At 33.7% G+C, this 26,256-nt stretch overlaps 4 protein-coding genes across 4 annotated transcripts; all 4 read left to right on the top strand.

The window, feature by feature from the left end:
• On the top strand, positions 1-4,063 carry LOC132111339 (cofilin-2-like). Its single transcript, XM_059518552.1, has 4 exons — positions 1-105; positions 1,849-2,156; positions 2,758-2,834; positions 3,156-4,063. The coding sequence occupies exons 1-4, from the start codon at positions 103-105 to the stop codon at positions 3,266-3,268; spliced, it is 501 nt and encodes a 166-aa protein (XP_059374535.1). The 5' UTR covers positions 1-102; the 3' UTR covers positions 3,269-4,063.
• A 4,949-nt stretch (positions 4,064-9,012) lies between these two features.
• On the top strand, positions 9,013-19,529 carry LOC132111338 (sorting nexin-6-like). The gene is made up of 14 exons (XM_059518551.1): positions 9,013-9,084; positions 9,222-9,272; positions 10,655-10,759; positions 10,873-10,983; positions 12,085-12,206; positions 12,295-12,418; positions 12,940-13,035; positions 13,736-13,841; positions 14,156-14,231; positions 14,539-14,578; positions 15,496-15,582; positions 15,906-16,065; positions 18,513-18,598; positions 18,684-19,529. The coding sequence occupies exons 1-14, from the start codon at positions 9,079-9,081 to the stop codon at positions 18,735-18,737; spliced, it is 1,224 nt and encodes a 407-aa protein (XP_059374534.1). The 5' UTR covers positions 9,013-9,078; the 3' UTR covers positions 18,738-19,529.
• A 326-nt stretch (positions 19,530-19,855) lies between these two features.
• On the top strand, positions 19,856-22,626 carry LOC132111336 (E2F-associated phosphoprotein-like). Its single transcript, XM_059518548.1, has 6 exons — positions 19,856-20,012; positions 20,480-20,664; positions 20,739-20,846; positions 21,583-21,697; positions 21,778-21,903; positions 21,982-22,626. Exons 1-6 carry the CDS (start codon positions 19,942-19,944, stop codon positions 22,298-22,300), a joined length of 924 nt encoding a protein of 307 aa, XP_059374531.1. The 5' UTR covers positions 19,856-19,941; the 3' UTR covers positions 22,301-22,626.
• Positions 22,627-22,752: 126 nt separating this feature from the next.
• On the top strand, positions 22,753-25,064 carry LOC132111337 (serine palmitoyltransferase small subunit A). The gene is made up of 2 exons (XM_059518549.1): positions 22,753-23,034; positions 24,053-25,064. Exons 1-2 carry the CDS (start codon positions 22,932-22,934, stop codon positions 24,154-24,156), a joined length of 207 nt encoding a protein of 68 aa, XP_059374532.1. The 5' UTR covers positions 22,753-22,931; the 3' UTR covers positions 24,157-25,064.
• Positions 25,065-26,256: the final 1,192 nt, after the last annotated feature.

The following is a 26,256-nucleotide window of genomic DNA, read 5'->3' as shown; positions in this document are numbered from 1 at the left end:
TCTTTCTCTCTCACACACACACTCGCACTGGCTCGGCTGTTCAGATTCCCTGATTTAAAAACCAAGAAAATAATCGTTTATTGATTCATCGCGTCGGACAGTATGGTAAGAACAGGTCTTCTATCACACATCGTTCATTCTCGCTTAATAATAGATGTTACAATGTTATTTTGAAACACTTACTGTCAAACTTTTGATTCGCAACTGTCACGTTTTCAGCTCCTGCGGGAATGTAACGCCGCGCTGCGCCGAGGTCTGATTGTATGCGCTCCGGTGGAAGAATATAAAGCTTTATTCGGCTCCACATTTATTTTGTGGTTACTGAAATCAGTTTTAGTTTGATGTGAATCTCTATCTCAGGCCTGAAGCTCGAGGCGGCCATTTTAAGCTAATTTTAGCCGGTGCTTTAATCACTCTGTGCGCGCCTCTCCCAACTTTTACTCACTGGCGCTGGAGAAATAAATAAATGATCGGGGCTGAACTGATGGACTCCTACGAATATAATCAGAACGATTATGCTGTTGCATGCCGTCAGATGTCTGTTGTGTGTCCTGGGAGTGAACTGGTCTACTTGTTCATGATTCAGTAGGATTTAGTGGCCATAGGTGAGAGAGAGAGTAGGAGCTCAACACCAGCTGCTCAACGCGCGTCAGTGCGCATGCGCCGCCTCTGCATATTAACTACTTCACACTTAACTAGTCATTTCAATACTACTGTTACAATAGTTGACACTAGTTGATTCATAAATATTGAATATATTAAAAACTTACTAAATACTGTTACTAGTATATATATCATAATTTTAATTTATAATATTTTGAAAAATAATTTGTCTTTTTGTTCTTTATATATTCTGAATAGAATTTTTCAATTGATGATAGTAACTTTTAGTCTTACTAGTATTTGTTTTTAAATTCAACTAGATGTAATAAATAAGTACAAAATTACTCTAGAAAGTAAAGAAAAATCAGATGCTGCTTGTATCCATTGAATAGTTTATAGTTAAAGTGGAGTAGGAACTAGTAAGGAACTAGGGTGATATTTTGTTTATTATTTGTCTGATATACTATCATCTTATTTTGAAACCAAAATATATACAAATATTTTAAGTAATTTTGCTTCTCAAAAATGTATTTAAAATTAAGAATTTTAAATATTTGTATTAGAAAACAAGAAATTATGTATTATTTATTTAATTGCAGTTGTAATAGTTATTTATATCCAAAGAATATATCCAAGTTAATAGTGTTCACTGTCTATTTGATTACATGGCATTAACTAACTGCTTGATTTCTGGACATCAACTTGAGATTTGAATAGAATTTTCTGTAAAGCTGTTTTGCAATGATTTACATGGTGAAAAGCGCTATACAAATAAACTTGAATTGAATTTAACATGAATCACTGTTTTGCTTCAGTGGATTAATGCTCAGTTCAACTTTCCAGGGGCCTAATTTGGTTTGAAGGTGAAGTGTCATTGATCATGAATCCAAATGTCTTTAAAAAGTCCCAGAAGGAGCTCTCATACTTGTATCGTGGCCCAGGCACCCTGCTATGACTTGCCCTTTCAGCGCGTTTTTTTTAACTGCGAGTGAGAGATTTGACTTGTAGTGACAGACCAGCTGGCTGTGCACAGAACGTACGAGATCACTCAATGCCAGTGAGGTGATCCAAATCTCATGGCTTGTTACCTCTAATATTGCCTGGTAGATTCATACAGTATTTATTTTTACTATAGAAGTGCATTATCATGTTATTTACTCTGCTGTTGGAGAGTTTGGACATCCAAGTATGTATCCACAGACTGCTGTTTTCATCTCAACCGTCTCAATCTCATCCTCATCGCAGGCCTCTGGTGTCACAGTCAGTGATGAAGTTATCAGAGTCTTCAATGACATGAAAGTACGGAAGTCTTCGAGCTCAGACGAGGTGAAAAAGCGTAAAAAGGCAGTGCTGTTCTGCCTCAGCGACGACAAGAAGAAGATCGTCGTAGAGGAGGGCAAGCAGATCTTAGTTGGAGACATTGGAGACAGTGTCGATGACCCCTACGCCTGCTTCGTGAAGCTCTTACCTCTCAATGACTGCAGATACGGCTTATACGATGCCACTTATGAAACTAAAGAGTCCAAGAAAGAAGACTTGGTATTTATATTTTGGTACGTAGTCTGACTGGAAAGATAATTATTAGGGTTGCAAAGGGGCTGAAAATTTCTAGGATTTTCCCCTTTGCAACCCTAATAATTGCAGATAATTTAAAAAATATATATATTTTATTTGTTTATTTTGCTTAATAATTTATGCATTTTGAAATGATTTTTTTAATGCATTTATTCATGCATTTTTGTATTTTGAATTTTAAATTGTTTTTGTCTTAGTATTATTTACATTTTATTTTATTTTATTTTTTTTGTCTTAGAATTTGTTAGATCTACCTATGGCAATGCATACAACATTGTATCAGTACCAGATAATCCAGCAAGCAAACTCTGATCAGTTACAGTCCCTGTCAAACCAGATGTCACTTGTCTAACTGGTTGTTTTTTTTTCCAGAATACACTGATAGTTTAACGTCAGGCTTAGGAAATTAATCAAACCAGACCATCCGACACTGACCAACAATCATTTAAAAAAAAAATTTATTTATTTTATTTTAATCAATGTTAATATTGCTTTCATCTATATAAAAGCTTAAGTTAATAGTAATAACCTTTCTCTTTATTGCTTTTCAATTCTGCTGTCTGCTGTTTTTGATTACAGGGCCCCTGAAGGTGCGCCGTTAAAAAGCAAGATGATTTATGCTAGCTCGAAAGATGCCATTAAGAAGAAGTTTACAGGTGAGTAAAGTCATATTCACCAAGAATACCCAAAATGCATTTTTATTAAACAGATAGTATTTGGATGCTGAGTCATGAGTGATGATTGGTCAATACATTCTTTCAAGAAATGTATGATATTGTAACAGCTATGGCACCAAATAACCAAACATATATATATATATATATATATATATATATATATATATATATATATATATATATATTATACATAAAAAAATCAATCCCAGTAAGATCAGGAACAAAGAAAGCACGCATAACTTCATAACGCAACAAAACGCTCCACATTTTGAAATCTAATGCAATCATGTCTTTTCACAGGTATCAAACATGAATGGCAGGTTAATGGTTTAGACGACATCCAGGACCGCACAACCCTGGCAGAGAAGTTGGGCGGAAACGTGGTCGTATCGCTGGAGGGGAGACCATTGTAAACTCAACAACAGCCATGTGCCATCTGGATTCCACACGCTCTCATCTTAGCAGCTGTCTCTATCATATGATCATGAAGGAATAATCCTAGTTTGTCTTTATTTCTTTTTTTTTTCAAATTAAAGAGATCTCATTAACATATGTAAGAAAAGCCTACCAGTTGAATGCTAGCTTACTTTTGCAGTTAGCTTTTATACGTCCCTGAATAATTTTCTGTATCCCTCTTTGTGTTTTGCCAAACAACAGTAGAAAGCATGGATGATCAGTTATTAAGAGTTGATATCTTTATGATGTATTCACAGAGATATGCTATTCTGCTGTAAGAGAACTGTATGTGAATGCTGTACATTCATGCCTCACAGCAATGCGTTAACAAGCACTTCACGCATTTGAAACTATTTATTTGAACTCTTCTACCTAATTTGGCTTTTTTGACATGGCGAACACATTTAGTTCATGCAGATAAACAAAGCACTTTTGGTTTTTACACTACCAGTTGAAGGAGGACTCTGGAATTTCTTTGTCTGTCAGCCTTGAATAGAAGTTAGCACAGTTTTCATTCCTGTTACACATATGGACATAAACAGATGGGTTCTGAACTCTTCCACTGCTGCGTTTGATTCAAACGCACCTCTGAACGTGAAGGCCGAGCTGCTTGGAATGATCTGGGTTTTTTTTTTAACACTACATGAAAACACAATATTATCTGTAAAGATGGCAATATTTGCAGCCTGAAGTGAAACATTGTTTTTGAGATTGAGGAAGGTGCCACTTTGAAATAAAATGTTGTGGCAGAATTCTTGAATGGATTTCTTGGCTCAGTTAAATCTATCTATCTATCCTGTAATGCTGTATATATGCGTGTCAAAGGTCAAAATTTACAAAAGTGATTTTATATCAGCACATTAAATGTAACTAAAGTATACTTTTAAGGTTTTAAAGTTGTTTTTGGAAAATAAAATGGTTTGGTTTAAATAATGTTACATTGCAATTCAGTGTAACACCATATGTAAAAATTATAAAAACATGCGTATTTATTATTGTAAATATATAAAAGAATAAGGGAGCATATTAAATTGTATTGTTTGAAACGAGTAAAAAGAATTTACTGACCAATGGGCAAAACCTAGGAACTGAATGACATTTTAGTGGGTGTCTTCTGTAAATCAGGGAAAAGTATGCTTCTTTTTTTTTGCTCAGAAAAAAAAAACAAAAAATTGCATTTAAATTAAACAGAAAACTATAACTTTGGGGGGCCGAAGAATAACAGTTTAAAGCAGTATTATACTTTTTGTTTTTATGTTTAAATTAAACCCTTTAATTTATAAAAGGTCAGTACATACTTTTTAAATCTGCTTTAGGCAATATTCAAAGTTTCTCTCGACAAACTTTCATTTTCTGGTTATTGAATGGTTTGTTAGTATTTAAGATTTTGATTCTTTCATATCAATCAAGTAATGCGTTGAACTCATGTGTATACATCTTTAGATTGGGGGCAGCCACTGTCTTAAAGCACTTAATAAAGTTGAAATGAGCCTCCTTCACTACTTCTTACAGTAGTGCCAGGCCGTTTCTATGAGCGTGGTCTTGCAGTAGATCTGGGCTTGAGGCCAGTGGCTGCTTTCCCTTTGGAGAATTTGATCCACAGTCAGGGAGCAATCCTCTGCTGCTCGGCGCTATTTATGGCCAGCATGCTTTTGTGTCTTGTCATCGTTGTCCACAAATGGCAAAACTGAACATGCTTGCAAAGAGCTACAAAAGAGGACAGACTGGGCATCGGTTATAAAGAGCCGTTTTCACTCTTCAGTGAAGTAGCACCAATGAAAGGAAGGTCTCTTAGGGGGCTGCTCTCAAATATCACAGACCACTTTAAAACACAATGTGTAGATTGTAATAAATCTAATCCCTCAAAATCCCTGCCATAAAAGCTCTCGGAGAAGGAAAGTACTGGCCTTCATCTGTGCTGTTGATTATGGTTCAGTTATGAACACAATGCTGTCTCCCTGGGGAAATTTCTAGTAATGCTTATGAAACTAGTTTTCTGTGCATGTAGGCACGTATTCTGGGGGTGCAAACCTAGATATTATATGATATGATAGAGACAGATATTCATCTAAAATGGGGTTTTCAATGACAATAATCTAGAGAGTTCATTGATAGCAAATGAGATTCACAGAAAATTACTAATAATAAATGAATAACAAATTACAAAAATGTTATAAAATTAATAATATACTAAATGTATTATATATATATATATATATATATATATATATATATATATATATATATATATATATATATATATATATATATATATATATATATATATATATATATAAGATTTTCTAAAATATTGTTTACTTATGTTTATTATTACCTTGGAACTGACAAATGGGTTGTTGACCAATGCAGTAATCTCAAAATAGGTAAAAGTATCCACCAGTTAATTAGCCTGGCTGAGAAATCAGAAAATCATTTAGTTTGATTATAAACTCTCACACAAACATCTCTTTAGCTACACTGCCATTCAAAGGTTTGGGGTCGGTAAGATTTTGTCATGTTTCATGTCTCTTATTCTCACCAAGATTGCATTTATGTGCACAAAACATATAGGAAAAAAAAACTCTTGTGAAATATTATTACAATTTAAAATAACTTTTCTATTTCAATATATTTTAAAACGTAATTTATTCCTATGATGACAGAGCAGAATTTTCAGCATAATTACTCCAGTCTTCAGTGTCACATGATCCTTCAGAAATCATTTTAATATGCTGATTTGTTGAAACATTTCCTTTAATTAATAAAAATGTTGTATAACTGCATTGCTAAATTTTAAATAACCCATTATTATGCATTGTCTAGGATACGTAATCAAGTATCAGTACAGACAAAAAAAGAGCAGTCTTTACTCTAAAGACACCATGCAGACAGCAAGAAAATTATTTCATTTATATAGTCTTATTAACTTAATAGTCAGAGCTTTTATTTACTCTCATTTCACTGCTGGTTATATATTCTCTATATTGTGTATGTGACGAATACAAATCTTGAAACTTTAATGTCCACCGCTGCATGAAACAAAGTGCCTTTCATGTAAGCCCAAATCTCTGAGTCTGGACCAGTGTGCTGAAAATAAATGAATGACCTTGCTCTCCCGTAGATTCTGTGCAGTGAAAGGGTGGATCCACCGCGCTCAGAGTATTGATAGTGCCTCTGCAAAGCACGTGAGAATGAGCGACATGTTGTTAAAAACATTTCACTGGCTTAGCCGTTCCTTCTCTTTTAAACTGAAGATGTATTTAAAGGAATGGTTTAAAGGAATAGTTTAGCCAAAGATGAAAATTAGCTGTAGATGAGTTTATTTCAAATTCAGCATTCCATCATTTGTTCAGCGATGGATCCTCTGCAGTGAATGGATGCCGTCAGAATAAGAGTCCATACAGCTGATGAAAACATCACAATAACCCACAGCACTCCAGTCAATCAGTTAATATCTTGTGAAGCGAAATGCTGTGTGTTTATGAGAAAACAAATCCATCATTACAACATTTTTTACTTTAACTGTAGCCTACCTTCTGGTTAGGAGTCCTGAATCAGGAGAGAAATCTGCACAGATCAAGCACCATTTACAAGACAAAACAGTCCAAAACAAATATGTTGGTGAATTTTGAGAGGACAACACAGACATTTTTTTTTTACTGGAGGAAGCGTTATTATGGATTATTAACTCGTATTTTTGCCAAAAGTAACCGTTTAAAATTAAAATGCCTTAACGCTGCATATTTACAAGAAACAACCCCATCTATTCACATCACAAGACATTAACTGATGGTGTGGAGTGGGGTGAAATACTTGTGGATTACTGTGATGTTTTTATCAGCTGTTTGGACTCTCAGTCTTATGGCTAACCAAACATTTCTCCAAATCTGTTCTGATGAAGAAACAAAATCATCTACATTTTGGATGGCCTGAGGCTGAGTACATAATCAGCAAATTTTCATTTTTAGGTGAACTATTCCTGGGATGAAAGGAATGAAGAGAGAGAAGTTGCAATGTTGAAAATGTAGTTACAATATTGTAAATTAAAAAAAAAGACATTTACCATCAGGTTTGCAATGTTTGGAATTTTTTGTTTTTTTTTGCATGTAGGAACTATGTCATGATTTACTCTAACAGTACACTAACAGTAACAATAAATTCATCATTAAAAATTGGAATTTTGGTTAAATGAACAGTTTGTAGTCAATATGTTATAATGCTCATGTGTGTGATGTTGATGCCTGTAAATCATTTCTCAATATGTGTTTATGTCCTAAACTGGTGTTTTGTTGTTTCAACATCACTTTAACAAAAAATTATAATAATAATAATAACAATGAATACACACGTGTACATATATGTTTTGGAACTGATATTAGGCAGCACCAGGCATATGAAGCAGCAAAACAGGTTGAAAAGAAAAACTATTATGTACTGTATATGGTCAGACACAATGAAATGAATAAGTATAAATTACAAATATGCAAGGAATTAAATTCTTTCAAACTCATCTGGCTTGAAATATTTAATTAGTGGGGTGTTTGAGTAATAACAGCATCACGCTCCACCAGCAGGTGAAGATCAGAAGCTGTTATCTCCGTGACTGAAGTGAGTTTGTCGTCCTCTAGTGGTGAATAATCACATCAACACACAATCATATAAACACACCAGGGACCCCTGTTCTGTACAGACTTTGTTAGTGAATGTTTCAATCATAAGTCTGTTATGAAGTTTGCTATATAAGCTATTTATAACTCTCTTCTTATGCACTTAAATATAATAAAATAATAATAATGTATTTTATTTATTCACATAGTAAGGAATATATACGTGAATATAATATGTCTTATTATGAATAAATAAAATACATGTATATGTACATACAAATATAGGAAACATATCTGAATAAGAAAATTAACAAGAAACCTAAAGAAAGAACCTTAATATAATATAATATAATATAATATAATATAATATAATATAATATAATATAATATAATATAATATAATATAATATAATATAATATAATATAATATAATATAATATAATTAAACATTATTTATTGTATTAATATATGAAAAACAGTATTTTCAAATGCTTTACGACAAAATATGTTTGGCCAGCGTGTATATTTATATACAAATATACATAACATCGCAATGATTAGATTACATGAATAAAACAAACATATAATAATACAATAAAATATAATATTCAAATTAATATATAATAATAATAATAATATAAAAGCTATTTATTTTATTCATATAATAAAATAAAATATAATAAAACAATATTTTGCTTACATACAAGTGTAGAGACAAATATACAAAATATCTGAATAATACAATAACAAGAAAATAAGAGTAAATCCAAACCTATTATATAAATATAATATAATAATATAATTAACATTTCAATCTAGTAATTGAAAGTAATAATAAAACAACGACAATAATAATAATAATAATGACCATTATTTGATTAATATAATAAAAAACCCGTTTACAAAACTGATTTACAATGAATATGTTTGGCCTGTATATACAAATCTAAACGTGCATGAATAAGACAACAACAACAACAAAATTAAGAGTAAAGCCAAATAAATAAATAAATGAATAATAATATCTAAAATGCAAAATAAAATAAAAATCTAATAAATGGTGCAAACCTTTGCTTGAACACTCGAAGCTCCGCCTCTCAGAGCTCCTGCCTCAGTGACGTCACACACTCCGCCACATTCACACTCCACCCGCAGCAGCCATGATGGTGGGTGCTTTTTTCTCTCCCTCCCTCCACCCTTAACATTTACACCTCCAATCCTTCCATGCGTCGAGTAATAGCCAGCATCTGTCGTGTGTACATTCCGACTGTTCGTTCTGATCTGTCTGTGTATCTCTCCACAGCAAGAAGGGCTGGACGACGGGCCCGATTTCCTCTCGGAGGAGGACAGAGGAGTAAGTTTTTTTTCTTCTGTCCTCATTTCTACTCTCTCTCTGTCCACCTGCCGTGTGCTGTGCATGTTTGTTGTGTGTGGTCAGAGGACGTGTGTTTTACTGCTTGTGTCACTGTGGCCCTGTGTGTGTGTGTGTGTGTGTGTGTGTGTCCTATATGAGTCCGTCTGTTCACTTCCTCCTGACAAACCTCACACACACACAAACCCATGTATGCACAAAATCTCTAGTGTGATGACAAAACCAGAAACTAGGACAAGAACCCACAAACCCTGTCATGCCATGAACCATCACCTCATCTAGCTGGGTAAATAACCCTGTAAAAGTTAAAGAATAAGCGAACAGTGTGTCATCGAGCTGTGCAAAATCTGTGGTCAATGTTACTATGTTACTTTTTACATAATTATGTGACTAATTCTTATCTGTACAAATTTGAAACAATGTTGCTTTATACTGTAACATCAAATGAAGCAATGTTGCTGTGTTTAGTTGTTACAGTGTTGTTGTAATGGGAGGTATTTTATTTAGATACATCTGACAGTAATGACTGTACTGTAGCCGTACCGTGGTACTTTAATGTACTGTACACAGTACTAAAAGTATTTTTAAGAATACCCTGTTACTTCTATGGCATATTCTCAGTTTTGTAGAGGAAATGGTCATGTAGAAAAACTGTGGGTTTTGAAAAACGTTTAGAATTAAAATAATGTTGCATTGCATTATTATTACATTTACCATAATAACCATAGTTTCTGCCAAAGTGTATTTACTACAGATTTTGTTACTGTTAATATTTTTTTGCCGTTTAATGATATATTTAAAAAATCTCATTCATTCTGTAATATTATATCATATTACAATATTGTTAGGTAAAAACTGTTATCCTGAATGCACTGTAAGTCGCTTTGGATAAAAGCATCGGCTAAATGCATAAATTTAAATAAATTACATTTTTATTGTTAAAATTATAATAACTGCCAGTGCAATGCTGGTTTGTATTAAATGTAATATTTATTATATGTATTTTAACTTTTTCTTTTTTTTTTGAGTATTTTAGGTGCATATAAATGCATATATTTGTATAAGCGAATGTTTATATTTTAGGTTCAATTAAAAAAAAAACCCTTTTTTTTCATCGTTGTAAACTGTTGAAAGTACAAATATTCCATGTTGCCTTGAGAAAATATTTTGCTGCAGTCATTGTCTTCTACTTAAGCGCGACATTATCTATTATAAATGTTTTGTCATTAGATGAAACAAACTTTCTGTGTAATATTCAAAAACGAAAGCCGTACAGTTGCAGTAGACTCCCTCTCCTGTGATCCTCACTGTTTGAGCTATTGATGGTATTAAATGACACTGTATGTGTTGAATTATTTTAACAGCCAAGGGCAGTGAATGTGGATCTTCAAACCGATGCAACACTACAGGTGGACATCTCAGACGCTCTGAGCGAGAGAGACAAGGTCAAGTTCACCGTCCATACAAAGGTACCCAGCATCAGTGAAAGAAAAAAAACTACCAGGATTGTGTGTTTGTGTCTACTTATCCACATATCGGTTATTGCATACATTTATTAAGTGATGATTTATGTTTTTTCCAGAGCACTCTACCTAATTTCAAGCAGAATGAATTTTCAGTGGTCCGACAGCATGAAGAATTTATCTGGCTCCATGACTCATTTGTGGAAAATGAAGAATACGCAGGTTATATTGTAAGTACCGTTTAGTGTATTATCATATGGTTTAATTAGTGATGTAACAGAATACTTGCCTGTTAATCGCAGGCCAGTTGTTTGCAATTATGCTAGTAACGTCATTCTTTAATTTGCTTTACACTGGACACGTGTTTGAACTGCATGGGTCGTACTCTCATTTAAACACTACTTCATCATGTGTGTTTGAGAGCAAACGTTCCAGTTAGTCTTGCCAAGGCTGAAATCATTGCTTAATGTGCTTTTATAGGCCTTGTGCACATGACAAGGTCTGTTGTCGCATGACGAATCTCATTTTGTTGTAGTTCAGGTGGATGTATTGGTTGAAACTGTTATTAAGCTAGAAGAGTAAAATGACTAAATTGATGTTTTATATGCTTCATTACTTCTCCATGCCATATTCATTTTGTTTAAACGTTTGCAGTCAGTAAGATTGTATTTTTTATTTTTAAGAAATTAATACTTTTTTTGTTTTTTACAGCAAGGTACGTTTATGATGTTACAAAATTCTAATTTCAATTAAATGCTGTTCTTTTAAACTTCCTATGCCTTAGAGACTTTTTTTTTTATCATGGATTCTACTAAGATATTAAACTGTTTTCAACATTGATGATGATAAGAAAGCAGCTAATCAGCATATTAACATGATTTATGAAGGATCATGTGACACTGAAGACTGGCATAATGATGTTAAAAATTCAGCTTTGCATCACTGGAATAAATTACATTTTACAATATATTCAATTAGAAAACTGGTATTTTGAATTGTAAAAATATTTCACAATATATTATTATAATATACATAATTTTCAGCATCAAATAAGTCTTTTTCTATCTGATTTAATATAGTTTAATCAGGGATGCTCAGATTAATACTCAACAAAGAAAGGGTCCTGGAACTGACTGCCATTTACAATATCATCAAAGCAGACCTGAACTATTTATAGCTCTTTGCAGTGAGAGCGATTGCATTTTTCATTCAGTGAATGATGATATTAGGAATCCCAGAGTCTCATTACCAACTCCCTCTAAAGGCAAACCGAAACTCTTTTGGGAGTCATAATGCCGATTGATTAGCTACCATAAAGACTTTCTCTGTAGATTCCTCCTGCTCCTCCGAGACCGGATTTCGATGCATCACGGGAGAAGCTTCAGAAGCTGGGTGAAGGTGAAGGATCTATGACCAAGGAGGAGTTCACGAAGATGAAACAGGAGCTGGAGGCGTGAGTTGACCGTCTTCCTTTATGATTGTTAGTGCATTGCTAGTTGCATGCATGACTTCATTATTAATAATATGAAAATGTGTTGCAGTGAATATCTGGCCATCTTCAAGAAGACTGTGGCAATGCATGAGGTCTTTCTGTGCCGTGTTGCTGCCCACCCCGTCCTGCGCAAAGACTTGAACTTTCATGTTTTCTTAGAGTACAACCAAGACGTAAGTGTGCCATTTTTAACATATATTTTTCTAAAATGTTTGGAAATTGTAAGTACAAGTACAATAAGTGTTATTACTTTTATGTAGTATTTGTGTGTTGTTATTATGCATGTTATTATTTACTATATTTTAACCATAGTATTTTTTAAGGCAATGAATCGTGTATATATTAAATATTTGATAATGAAATTAACTGTTATTTTATTTTCTGCAGTGAATTAACAATATTAAATATTACCTAATGTCTCCTTTTATTACTTTTCTCTTTTTTTTCTAACTTGAATACAAACCAAAAGATCAGATTATTCATGACAAATGACATCAGTGCAAACAGCAGATAAGGTTGTGCAAAGCAAACCTGAAGAATATTTTGAGTAAGAATAACATTTTGAAGCCAAAACAAATATTGAAACGCAAGTGTCATTCTCAGTAGGAATATATATATATATATATATATATATATATATATATATATATAAAGAGCATTTAATTGTTCATTTACCCTTCACTTGTAATTACAGCTGAGTGTACGAGGGAAAAACAAGAAGGAAAAGCTGGAGGATTTCTTCAAGAACGTGGTGAAGTCTGCAGATGGGGTTCTTGTGGCTGGAGTGAAGGTCAGTTCAGTCTGAGGCCTTCTTCCCAAATCATGTGACTGTTTTATGTGACTCTACTTTAGAAGTCAGGGGGTGGAGAGAGAGGCCACGATGACAGGCACATTTCTGAGAAATGATTTACTTTGGCTTGAGCTGCTTTGTGTTTAGCTGTGGGTCGAATGATGGTTTATGACTCCCTGGGTGAACGCTTGCTTCACCAGTAGTGGAATGCACAGTGGCCAAAAACATAGTCAAAAATACATTATGGTTCAAATGTTTGGGGTCATAAAAGAAGTCTCTTATGCTCATCCAGGTTACATTGTGTTGTTCAAAAATACAGTATAAAAAATAAATATATTTTATATATATAATTTTTTTTTAACATTTTTAAACAACACAACGTAACCTGGATGAGCATAAGAGATAAATAAACAGTTCAAAATAACAGGATTAATTTGAAATAGAAATCTTTTGTAACATTATAAATATTATCTTTTCAGTCACTTTTGATTAATTCAATGTGTCCTTGCTGAATAAACATTAATTTCTTAAAATAAAATAAAAATCTTGAACAGCAGTTTACATTTTAGTAAAGCTGCCAGAAAACGTCCATTTCATCATGTTTCTCAACATTCATTCATCTCTTCATGAGAATATTTTTGCATTTTACTAAACGGTCTATTTATTTCGTTATTTATTGATTTATTTATTTTTATCACAGGACGTTGATGATTTCTTTGAACATGAGAAGACATTCCTTTTAGAGTACCACAACCGTGTCAAAGACGCGTCTGCCAAATCTGATCGAAAGATCAGATCTCACAAAAGTAAGCTTCTCTTTTCTTTTATCTTATTTTTATGGGTGAACGCATCACATTTATAAATGCTTCTGGCTCACATAGGGCTGCAAGATAAATGACCATGAATTCAGAAATATGTTTTGGTCATTCACATCATTTGCATCAAGTGTCTTTCCAATTCCGAGCCAAATGCTTGGTCTTTTGCATATGTGCCGTGAGTCTTATTGACACAACACTGATGAGCAGAATGCTGTGAAACAGTGTTAAGTGCCGTACCAATGAATGTGTGAAACACTGACAGCGTTTGCTCATGTAGAGATCTAACAGGACATGTGTTTCAGATGCGGCGGATGATATCAACAGAATCGCCTCCACGCTGTACACCTTAGGAACCCAGGACTCCACAGATCTGTGCAAGTACGACAGTGATTTCCCATGGAGCTCGGAAAGGGAATGTTTCAGGGGCTGTTCACACTGAATGTTTTCCCATTCCACACTACTACTTTTGCATTGTTTTCCATGTAAACATGTCTGTTGCACTCACTTCTCATGACTGTGTGACAATCTAAAAACATGCCGTTCAAGTTTAAAAAAAAGTACAGCTTTTTTTTTTTGTACCTTACATTTTTAAGGCAAAAATGTGTGAATGGCCCCTTAGTCTTTTTAGATCGGTTAATGGAGTCAAATGTTTGACTTGCTTTTTGTTTCGTTCCCTCCTAAACAGATTTTTCTTGAAAGTATCAGAGCTTTTTGAGAAAACACGGGTAAGCATTTCCAGTTTCATAGTAATATTAACATGGATGTATTATAAATAATTTAGTGTTGTCCTAAGTTTAATCCTTTATTTTTTAAATCATATAACATTTAAAACGTTATGACATAATATGAATAAGAACTATTCATTACATTTTATAAGAAAAAATATAGTTAAACTATGATCTTTATTAATTTTAGTTAATAAAAATTATTTGTTTGTTCATGTTAGTTCACAGTACAATTAATTTAATGTGATTGTTAACCAATACAATTTTGATTAGTACATACTGAAATTAACATTAACTAAGATTAATAAATGTCGTAGCAGAATTATTCATAGTTATTAATCAGTGATATTTTAGTATTATTTACATACTATATAGTATGTATATTTGTATTAATATTTTTATATTTTAATTTTAGTTACATGCTTTTGTCATTTGTATTCATTATTTAATTTTTATATTTAGCTTTATTTTTAATTCAGTTTTTTTTTTCATTTTTGTTTAATATTTAATATTTAGTTTAGTTACAGAATACCATTTTTAATGGTATTAATGATAACAACACTGTAGGTAATATTGACAAATGATACCTGTCACCAAAATATTTAAGATTCTGCATTATTACTTGTTCACTAATCAAATATACATTTGTGACAAAGTTCTTGTTCATTTGTTTTTAATCATGTATATTTAATAATAATAATAATAAATTGTTCTTAAAATTTCTAATTAAAAAAGTATAAGAAGATTACAGTTTTTAAACACTTTTGTGACTACCTTACTCTCTAAGGTGAAGAGAAGTTCATTGGTTATGTCTAACCTCAGCAGTTTTTTTCTCAAAAGAGAAGGCAGAATGTGATGAATCAGAGTGACTCACTCACCTCTTCCTCTGTTGTTTTCAAACTTTGTTTCCTGTGCAGAAAATTGAAGCGCGCGTGGCGGCAGATGAGGATTTGAAACTTGCCGACTTGCTGAAGTACTACCTCAGAGAGTCGCAAGCCGCTAAGGTAGAGATGTGTGGTCAGCATGTTGAACTGGCAGCTGGTCATTAGAGGACTTTCCTTCCGGCATTAGTGAGTGATTTGTTGCTGTAGCCCTGGGATTCAATGTAATTAAGCAACAGAAGTAATTCTGACTTGACTGTCTGAGGCAAAACAGTGGAACAGTGTCCTCTTGGAGTATAAGATTCAGTTTAATTCAGTATTGACTATTTGTTGCAGAGGATTGGTCTTCTGCTATTCATAGTTTCTGCTTCTTGGCCCCGTTTAAAACACTTTTTTTAGATTATGTGTGTTTTCTTTCTTTGTAAAATGCATTATCTCTTCCACAGGACCTGCTGTACAGACGAGGAAGAGCATTAGTTGATTATGAGAACGCTAATAAAGCTCTGGACAAAGCCCGAGCTAAAAACAAGGACGTCCTACAAGCAGAAACCACGCAGCAAGTGTACTGTCAGAAGTTTGAGAAAATCTCTGAATCTGCAAAACAAGGTAATTCATATGTATTATTCAAACAGTGACTTCAGTACAAAACTACTTGATTTCGTTCCCCAATCAGACGCAATGTAATAAAAGTTGTTCTTCCTTGTAAACTGGCACAGCCAATTGCCATTGGTTGAATGCTTGGTTTTAGTAGGCGTCACACTAGTTGGCTCCGCCCACTGTTATGTCATTGGTCCAAAATCCGACTCCACAGATCTGATCAGTTCTGATTCTGAATTTAATTTGTTAAAAAAGACTCATTTTTATTAGTGCGTTGGTCTATTTATATGTTAAATGAGCCTATGCCTATTTAGAGTGCTGAGATATTACAGAGGACTTATTTTATTTCTTTATTCCAACTTCCAAGTGGCCTAGTCTATGTTAGCTATGAATAAATTATGTTAAAAGATGTATAAATGACTCATTCTTGACAAAAAGCAAAAGAGCTGTGAGTGTGCGCACATTTGAATAATGTCGGGCTGTAAACGGGTTTGGGCTTTTAAAAAGTTGTCAATCAAAATTTACTTGTCGGGCTCGGGTCCTGTGATTACAGCTCTAGTTCTGATTGTCTCATTTCACACTAGGGCAGAATAATCAAAATAAAACTAAAATAAACCTAAACTTAGATATTGCTTAATGCTGTTATCAAATTGCTACTATAAAAAGCTACTATTGCTATTATGAAAGGCCATGATTTATTTAAAGGGGTCATATGATGCGATTTCGAGTTTTCCTTTCTCTTTGGAGTGTTACAAGCTGTTCGTGAATAGATAAGATCTATAAAGTTGCAAAGACTAAAGTCTCAATCCCAAAGAGATATTCTATTTAAACATTAAGACTCATCCACACCCTCCTAAAACACCTCATTTAAACACGCCCCCCATGTCTGCGTCACTTTGTGGGAAGACTTGCATAACACCACCCATATGTTTACACTAAGAAAGAAGGTGTAACTTTGATTCTCGCTGTAGTATTGTTGCTGCCGCCGCCATATCGTGGAGACACTGTGTGTTTCGTTGTGAAAACGAAAATACTTTGTTTGGTCTTCCAAAAGAGGACACAACTAGAAATCAGAGGTTAAGTTGTATTTACAACACTGTTCCAGAACAGTTCAACCCAGATATTCTGATCTGCGCAGCATTTTTTATGGAGGACTGTTTCCTGATCATGGTAGTAGACTATAATGCCGGTTAATTTGACTCACAGTCTGTAAGTACGTTTTCATATTTAAAGAATTTACTACTGATGATTCAAACGTGAGTTTTGAGCAGTGTAGAGTAGCACTTGTTTGTCATTTCTCCAATCACAAATTCATACATGGTTTTATGTTTGTGTGGCATGATGCAACACAACTCGTAAAAAGACAGTATAAGTCATTATAATCCGTAATTTTGTCCCAACTGGATGCAACAAATACCTAGTTTATATTGAGTTTTATTGTTTTTTTTTCTCGTCACACCCGGGCACAACATCACAGTATGTTAAGGGGCGTATCATTTCCGTCACACGCTTGAGGCACTCGGCCAATAACAATGCACTGGATAGCTGGCCAATCAGAGCACACCTTGCTTTTCAGAACGATGAACTTTTCAAAAAAAATCTATGCATTTCAGAAGGTGGGGCATAGAGGAGCAGCAATGATGTACAGTATGTGGAAAATAATGTTTTTTTTTTTACCTAAAACCGTATAAACACATTGCATTACACATAAAAGCGTCTGCTAAGTGACTAAATGTTAATGTAAATGTAAATACACAAAATAATGTTCTTTTTTAGAAACATCATAATACCCCTTTAAATAAATATATGCAAAGCATATTTTGGGAAGCATGTGAGCTTCTCAGAGACTAAATACATCACAAGAGATAAGTCTGTCATTTTCACTGCAATATCCAGTTATAACATTTTGATTAAACATTACAAGATCCGAACTATTTTTTTTTTATGAAACGCATGCATGGATGAAATGTTCAATTAGATGTATAACATGCATTTAGAAAAATAAGAAACTAAATTTTTATTTCTTACTGACTTTAACGATTCTTTGAGGTTTTCTGCTTGATGGTTGAACATTTAATAGTAATACTGTATAAATGTAAAAAATTTTACTGTATATCTTTATTATTATTATTAAAATTTTTATTTTTTTATTTTGCAGAGATGTATCACAACAGGAATATTTATTTAATGTTTTTATTTAGTAATCTGACTTTTTTTTTTTTTTTTTTTTTTTTTTTGTCAGCTGCATGATTTTTGTCAGAATTCATGCAGCTCTACTTATGCTTTTAGTCTGAACTGGGAATGTGGATATGCATTTTTGAAAATGTACTCGATGTTAAATTGTAATGTGTCATATTGCTTTTGACCTCAGATTGCTCTTGGGAGTCACTTTGGATAAAAGCACTAAATTTCATTTATATTTGCTCAATAAATATTAATGCTTGTGTTCCATTCAGAACTGATAGATTTCAAGACACGGCGAGTAGCAGCATTCAGAAAGAACTTGGTGGAACTGGCCGAGCTGGAACTGAAACATGCCAAGGTTTCCACTCACTTCATACTCCGACTCTTCAGTGATGTCAAACTCATGTATTGTTTGTTCATGATATGCTCCGATCTCTCTCCAGGGGAATCTACAGTTGCTGCAGAGCTGTCTGGGGGTCCTGAAAGGGGACACTTAGGTCCTCAAGCCAGGTTCTCCATATAGGGCTTTCCCTGCTTTGGTCTCGTCTTCATTCGGAAGATGGAGGAGAGAACATACCTGGGGTCAGTTTGTCTAAAGAGATGTCTATACTTACCACCACCAGAGACACCATACTCCCTCCACAACCCCCCTAAAGTGAGGCAGTCCACTGTGGAAGATCACCTGATCCACACCGCACAACATATACGAGTTCTTCATTTAATCACACATTTTTAACTTTTCATTGTTAATTGTTTTCGCTACATCATTCTGGTTTCGGCAGTTTTTGTCCTGTTTGTTTGGTTACGCTTGGTTCTGTTTTCCCTGTAGTAATCTTCAAAGTTAGTTTTGGTGATCTGTGTGTAGATGCTGCTCAGATATCTTGGTCGAGTTGAGCTGATTGTTATTACAATTAAAGTGTATGGTCACTCAAAGCCTTGTACATGTGTTAGTTTTCATCGTATAGCTATGGATCATCGTAATCGGACTCATTTTCTGCAAAGCCGTGTATTCCTTTTTTCTTTCCTAACAAATAATGCTTCAGTATGTTTGCCTTAAAATGTAGATTCATATGACATTGTAAAAAAGAAAAGAAAAAGAAAAACATACATGGATGCATTTTTTTCCCTAGATTTTTTTAAGTGCACTGTATATGAATGTTGTTTTCTTTTTCACAATATGTGACCAAAGCTTCCATTTATTCAGATGGAGGAATGCTGAGATACACGCTGATAACAATGAGAAAGTGACCATGAAAATAACAAAAATAAATGATGCTGTTTACTTTAAATGAGATTTTTTTTATGTCAACAGAAAAACTAATTATTTGAATTAATGGACACATTAAATAAAGGCTGTGTTCGCTTCCTGCCAACATATATATTTTTTATCTTATACACTGGGATTTCTTTAATACAATCCAGCTGCCACAGTTTGGGAGACCTTTAAACCGTCTTTGATTATTTATTAAATGTGAAAATGACATGAAAACACATTTACACAAGCTGTAACCGCAATCATGGTGATTTGATATAATTAATTAACGTTAGTCTTTTTTTTTTTGTTCTTTTTTTTTGTGGCTTTTATTTTGACAGCTTTATTTTGAAGTCAAAAAGCGTGACCCAGAAATACTTTATAACTTGCTTTCCGGTGCTAAAGCAAAACGTGTTATATTTTTTGGTGTTTTACTCTAAATAAGAACAATGAATCGACAAGATGATTATGATTCATATGAGATTGAAGAGCCAAGCGACGAGGAAGGAGCCGAAAGCAGGTAAATAACAGAAAACATTCACTCGTGCAAACATAAAAACTAACAAATGTGAACACCAGCAGCTGGATGAGCAGACGTAGTTGTATTTTATATGCCTTATGCATGTTAGAAATACATTGGTGTTGGCATGCAAGGTTATTTAATAGCATTTCCCTCGAGTTGTAAACATGAGCATCATAAATGCTCTTCAGAGGTCAGATTGAGACCGTGTTTTCAAGTCAAGTCTGATTTATTGTCAATTCTTCCACATGTACAGTACATGCATACATAGAATTGAAATTGCATTACTCTCAGACCCTTGGTGCATACAGATAACACTAACAGCAGAGGCTAAACATATAGATGGAATAAAAAATACAACTATACAAAAACATACAGTTAAATAAAGCATGGCAGATAAAGTGAAGTGAACAAACAGTGCAGATAAATTTTAGTGCAAAAAAAAAAAGCTTTCTCCTTGTCTTTAGTTCTGAGGATGAGCTGGATATTCTTCTTCACGGGACCCCAGACCAGAAGAAGAAGCTGATCCGAGAGTATCTGACGGGGGAGAGCGAGTCCTCCAGCGGCGATGAGTTTGAGAAGGAGATGGAGGCAGAGCTCAGCAGCACCATGAAGAGCCTGGAGGGCCGCTGGACAGCATCTTCAGCTCCAGGTTTCACAAACACATTTAAAATGGAACTGTAACAGTAAATGAACTCAAATATTAATTCAACATTTCATGTACAGGTCAAATATCTGGGAGCGGTGATGCCACTTCCACAGCAGACAAGCAACAGGTTCAGGAGTATGACAGCATTTACTTCGACTCCGACTCGGATGAAGAAGGCACAGCTGGTAATTAAATTACTCAACAAGCAAAAATATTTTATTATTATTTTGCACATTGTACTGTACATCAAGAGTTGCTAATATTGTTAAGTTTTGAGATCACAAATTACAAAATAATGTTTTGATTCAAAGGTTTTCAAAAACAGAAACAATCAAAAGTTAGAATTACAAAAAGTTTGGTTTAAAACAACTAATGATATTTATCCATGTGGTACATTTTTAAAAGGTGGTGTTATTTTAACTTTTTTTTAAAGATCTGAGTATCTTTTCTACAGTTAAATTATTAAGTGCTTTCTGGGACATAATGGATGAATTGTTATTTGCAAACAGTCTAATAGGCTGCATGATTTTGTTAATCACATTAAGTTTTTTTTTTTTAATGCAAAAAAATGCGGGGTTGAATTTTTGTGTAAAAGTAATTTGATTATTGGCTAGTTTTATTTACAGTGGGGAAAATATGTAATTGATCCCCTGCTGATTTTGTAAGTCATTGTCATGTCATTTTTATGGTAGGTTTATTTTAATGGATAGAGACAGAATACCGACCAAAAAATCCAGAAAAAAACACATTATATAAAGGTTAGAAATTGATTTGCATTTCAGTGAGTGAAATAAGTATTTGATCCCCAAGCAAATACTTCTGGATTTATTGTTCTTGTGTATAACAAAAATGAGGTAAAGAGGAGTAATAAAGGGTAAATAATTTGTTAATGTGATTTTTTTTTTTTTTGTGCCATATCAGGCAGCTCTCGGGGACCGAGGAGGAAGCAGCGCTCTGTTCTCACAAATGATGAGCTGTTATACGACCCAGATGAGGATGATCGCGACCAGGCTTGGGTGGATGCAAAAAGAAAAGAGTAAGCTTTTGTGACTAAAAAATGTAAGTTCTAATAAGTGGTTGTGACATTTAGAGCTCATTTCTATTTTTTTGATGCAGATACAGAAATCAGAGGCGGCTGCCACCATCAGCGAACAGAAGAAACAAACCACACACTGTCCCAAGCAGTGACGCTGTCCTCAACTGTCCGGCCTGTATGACCACCTTATGTCTGGACTGTCAGAGGTACGGTCACAGTCAGTGTTAGATTTTGGCAAGATTATTTAAAAAATCTTATTTATAAAACGTCTTCTCAACCCATAGGCATGAGAAATATCGGACGCAGTACAGAGCCATGTTTGTGATGAACTGCACAGTCAACAAAGAGGAAGTGCTGCGCTATAAAACCACGAATAAGAGAAAGCAGAACTGGAACAGAAAGAAGGCACGTCAGGAGTCCACGTCCACATCCACAGAGGTTGAAATGGAGTCAAATGCAGGACTGACTGATGCACGCTTGGCAGGAATGGATGAAGAAGAGATGTATCACCCAGTCAAGTGCACAGAATGCTCCACTGAAGTGGCAGTGTATGATAAAGATGAGGTGTATCATTTCTTCAACATCCTAGCAAGTCACTGCTAAGAACATTTACTGGACTTCTAAATCCAAACCACGCTTTTTGGTTTGGTTTAAATGTTGTGCATCGCCAGGCAAGTTTCCTGTAATGTGCACATAGAGAAAGATTAAGTTTTTTGGGGAATGTGGCTAGACATGATTTTTTTTATAAGGCTTTTATTTGATTTATATTTTGTTGTTGTAAAATGTAAACACTTTCATGTGATCCACTTCATGTAAATTACATTTCGTATTGGCATAAAAAGTTGTTCTAGTGTCTCAGATATGTTGTTCCCTTTTATTAAATTGTATTTTTAAACACAGTAGAGGGCATGGAATTGATTCAAATTGAACCGAAGTGTTTTTTTTTTTTACACTGCTGGAAAAGCATTTAGCTGAACACTTATAATGTGCTCTCAATGTGGATGTTTTCATTTTGATTTTATAGAAAATTATTTTCCAAACAATTATGACGGCATCTTTGTGAAGTTTGTATGTCGATATTAAATGTTTCCGAGTTGTCGCTCTTTTTCGTCGGGACTTTTATTTTGTTACTAATTAGTTCCCTCCTTTTTTATTCTACTTTTATTCCACTTTTATTTTGTTTTGATCTGGACCGGAAAGGGAGCGGTGGGACCAACACGGGCTGGGAGAAAATATGGCGTTAGGAGATGCCTGGAAACAATTATCTTGGTTTTATTACCAATATTTGCTCGTAACGGCTCTCTATATGTTGGAGCCTTGGGAGAGAACTATCTTCAGTATCCTTTTTTTAAAATAAAATGAATCGCTTTTTATGTTAAGAAACAGCATTTGGGAGAGTTCCTACCTCCACGGAAGGTATCAGGTTGTCTTATAATTCAAGTGTGTCGCACTCTTACCTGTATCGTGCGACTAAATAAATATTTGTATAATATATTTAAATGTTGTTTGTAACGTTACCTCAACGGATGAATGTATTTTCATCCAGCGTTGACTATGAAGGCTGGTTTGCTGATCGTAAATCTGTTGATTCGCATTAGTTGCTCTTTAAAGTTATGTTTGTACGAGGGACTCTATATTAATTCGGAAGAAATGAACTGTGGCTAGTTTTGAATAGAATGTGTCATGTAACGTGCTTCTGGTGGGTATGTCGTTTAACATTTAAATATTTGACAGAACATGACCTGATTTTCAGGTCTCCTGTTGGAAGAAGATCTTTAATTTGACTAACCTGATGCACTTGCTTCATTCATTCATTCATTCACCCTTTCTGTAGTGATGTGTGTGTGTTTATATATATATATATATATATATATATATATATATATATTTGATGGAATTTTATATATCAGAGTTTTGCTGTATTTGGAGACACAAATAATCGATGTTTAACACATACAGTATTTCTAATATGTCTGCTGATTTACATTATACGTAAATGCCATTTAAATACTCTCATTGATATTTTGAAGCTAAATGCCATAACTATTCACTAGATGTCTAGTTTCCTTTCTGTGATATTCAAGTATCACTGAGATGCTATTATATTTTGTATTAATTGACTAAATTGTATTTTATATATATATTTTTTGTTATAAATATTTCTGTTTCTATTTATTATATATTATATGTCTATATAATTTGAATTAATTCTTATTTCAGTTCTAGTCCAACTAAACTTTTTTTTTTTTTTTTTTTACTTATTTTATGTCAATAAAAAAAAAAGTTGTTTATGGTTTTAGGATCCTATAATAACTGTTTCCTTCTGCAAAATAATTTCCTTAATAAGCTTGTCAGATTCTCTCCTGGTCACAGTGGCAGCGATGGCCATCTACACCGGTTATGTGTTTATGCCTCAGCACATAATGGCCATATTACACTATTTTGAAGTGGTCCAGTGACGTCATCAGCCGTGACCATCGGGGGGCTCGCGACCTCCACCTGGTGGCCGCAAAATGAACTGCTTTAGACTAGGATGTCTTTGATTGACTTCAAACGAGGATACGTGTGTGTGTGTGTGTGTGTGTGTGTGTGTGTTGGAGACCGCCGCTGAGGAGTGTGTGATTAAGGCCTGTCTAATTATGTTTGAAGAGCATAGTGTGCAACTGCAAAAGCACATTCTTCCCTGGCTTGAAATACATCATTTTAAGACTTTTTTTTTTTTAATTAATGCTTCTTGTTTATTTTCATGACATTGGTTTATTCAGATACTAATTTTTTATTTTATATATAAATGTGTATATTTAATTGTATACATATTTGTAAAGTTTTATAGAGATTTATTTTGGCTGACCTGAAATGATTTGGTTGCTATAGTGGACTGGTGAATTAGATATCTATTTTTATCAGACACTTGTGAGTCATTCAGTAAATAATTACCTGCGCTGATGTGATGTCATTGTTGATACTTCAGACCTGTTTGCTCAGAGAAAAAAACCCCTGCTTAAGTAAACTTTAATTGTTTGATATGACTGAGGCATTTAATCCGCACATGCTCAGTAAAACTGTCTGTTTTACTTTGTGTGAAAGTAAAACATATTTTGAGGTATGAAACTTTATTTTTTTGGATAATGTTTTTCTTTTTTATTTAAAGTTTTGATGCATTTGATTGTAAATTTGTATGTATGTAGGTAAAATTTACCTGAATAACGTGCTATTATCTTGCCATTAGTTACGAAATACAACACTAGTTATGAAATAGATATTATATCCCTGAATTAAAATATTAAATCTTGAAGATGTTTAATATTTTGTTGCTACATTATTATTATCAACATGATCCTGTAATAAAGATTTAATCCTTTTCAAATGATAAATACATGTCTCCTTTGTGCTTTAAATATAATTCTGAACTAAAATATTTTATACTGTATACAGTCGTGGTCAGAAATATCGGCACCCTTGGTAAATATTAACAACAAACAAAGAAGGCTATACAAATAAAGCTGCATTGTTAATCATTTTAATATTTTATAAAAAAAAAAAAAGTATCCTTATGAAATGTTTTTTTCAAATACACATTTGACACAATTATTGGTACCCATAGAAACTCTTATGAGTAAAATATCTGTGAAGTATTTTCCCATTCATATCTACAATTAGGGGAAGTTGTGGCCTAATGGTTAGAGAGTCGAACTCCCAATCGAAAGGTTGTGAGTTCGAGTCCCGGGCCGGCAGGAATTGTGGGTGGGGGGAGTGCATGTACAGTTCTCTCTCCACCTTCAATACCACGACTTAGGTGCCCTTGAGCAAGGCATCGAACCCCCAACTGCTCCCTGGGCGCCGCAGCATAAATGGCTGCCCACTGCTCTGGGTGTATGCTCACAGTGTGTGTGTGTGTTCACTGCTGTGTGTGTGTGCATTTCGGATGGGTTAAATGCAGAGCACAAATTCTGAGTATGGGTCACCATACTTGGCTGAATGTCACTTCACTTCACTTCACTACAAGATTGAGCATACCAGGGTGATTATGAAGATTTTCTTCCTGTTCCTGTTATACAGCCATGGCTTCACAGAAATATGAATAGGTGGGAAAACAAAGGCCAAATTCACATTGAGAAAAACAAAAAAATATATTTCTGATCTACAGCAAACAATAATTGAGCTTTACAAATTAGAAAGTGACTAAGAAAAGAGCTAGAGCAGTGCAAATTCCCATTTCCATCAAAATATTAATAAAACAAAAATTTATTGTAATTAAAACTACAATAACCGAAAGGGAACTATTTGTTTTAACATAATTTTTATTTAATTTTCATAATTAATTTAATAAATTAAAACACTATTAATTACATTAATATTAATATTTAATATAAGATTGGTAACTATATACCTAAGTGTTACTGGAGCAATTTTAACACTATTAATTCAATTAACTTTAAATATTAATATAAAAAAATCTCAATATACTTTTTTCAAGGACTACTGGCATATAAAAAATTTCACTGTAAAAAATGTTTTATCTATACTTAAAAAAAAAACATTATTTTTAAGTAGTTTTT

Source organism: Carassius carassius, chromosome 31, assembly GCF_963082965.1.
Source record: "Carassius carassius chromosome 31, fCarCar2.1, whole genome shotgun sequence".
In the NCBI taxonomy this organism is placed as follows: domain Eukaryota; kingdom Metazoa; phylum Chordata; class Actinopteri; order Cypriniformes; family Cyprinidae; genus Carassius; species Carassius carassius.
The sequence above is the reverse complement of the archived record's forward strand: the minus strand, read 5'-3'. Positions and strand labels throughout refer to the sequence as shown.

What these genes read in the sequence shown, in the direction of transcription:
- LOC132111337 (XM_059518549.1), top strand. Translation starts at nt 22,932, where the DNA reads ATGGCGTTAGGAGATGCCTGGAAACAATTATCTTGGTTTTATTACCAA. An exon ending in TTGGGAGAGAACTATCTTCA is followed by an intron (nt 23,035 to 24,052) that starts GTATCCTTTTTT and finishes TAAGCTTGTCAG; the next exon opens with ATTCTCTCCTGGTCACAGTG.
- LOC132111338 (XM_059518551.1), top strand. An exon ending in AGTTCACCGTCCATACAAAG is followed by an intron (nt 10,760 to 10,872) that starts GTACCCAGCATC and finishes TGTTTTTTCCAG; the next exon opens with AGCACTCTACCTAATTTCAA. An exon ending in AAAGATCAGATCTCACAAAA is followed by an intron (nt 13,842 to 14,155) that starts GTAAGCTTCTCT and finishes CATGTGTTTCAG; the next exon opens with ATGCGGCGGATGATATCAAC.
- LOC132111336 (XM_059518548.1), top strand. Translation starts at nt 19,942, where the DNA reads ATGAATCGACAAGATGATTATGATTCATATGAGATTGAAGAGCCAAGC. An exon ending in GAGGAAGGAGCCGAAAGCAG is followed by an intron (nt 20,013 to 20,479) that starts GTAAATAACAGA and finishes CCTTGTCTTTAG; the next exon opens with TTCTGAGGATGAGCTGGATA. An exon ending in GGATGAAGAAGGCACAGCTG is followed by an intron (nt 20,847 to 21,582) that starts GTAATTAAATTA and finishes GTGCCATATCAG; the next exon opens with GCAGCTCTCGGGGACCGAGG.
- LOC132111339 (XM_059518552.1), top strand. An exon ending in GACTTGGTATTTATATTTTG is followed by an intron (nt 2,157 to 2,757) that starts GTACGTAGTCTG and finishes TTTTGATTACAG; the next exon opens with GGCCCCTGAAGGTGCGCCGT. An exon ending in CATTAAGAAGAAGTTTACAG is followed by an intron (nt 2,835 to 3,155) that starts GTGAGTAAAGTC and finishes GTCTTTTCACAG; the next exon opens with GTATCAAACATGAATGGCAG.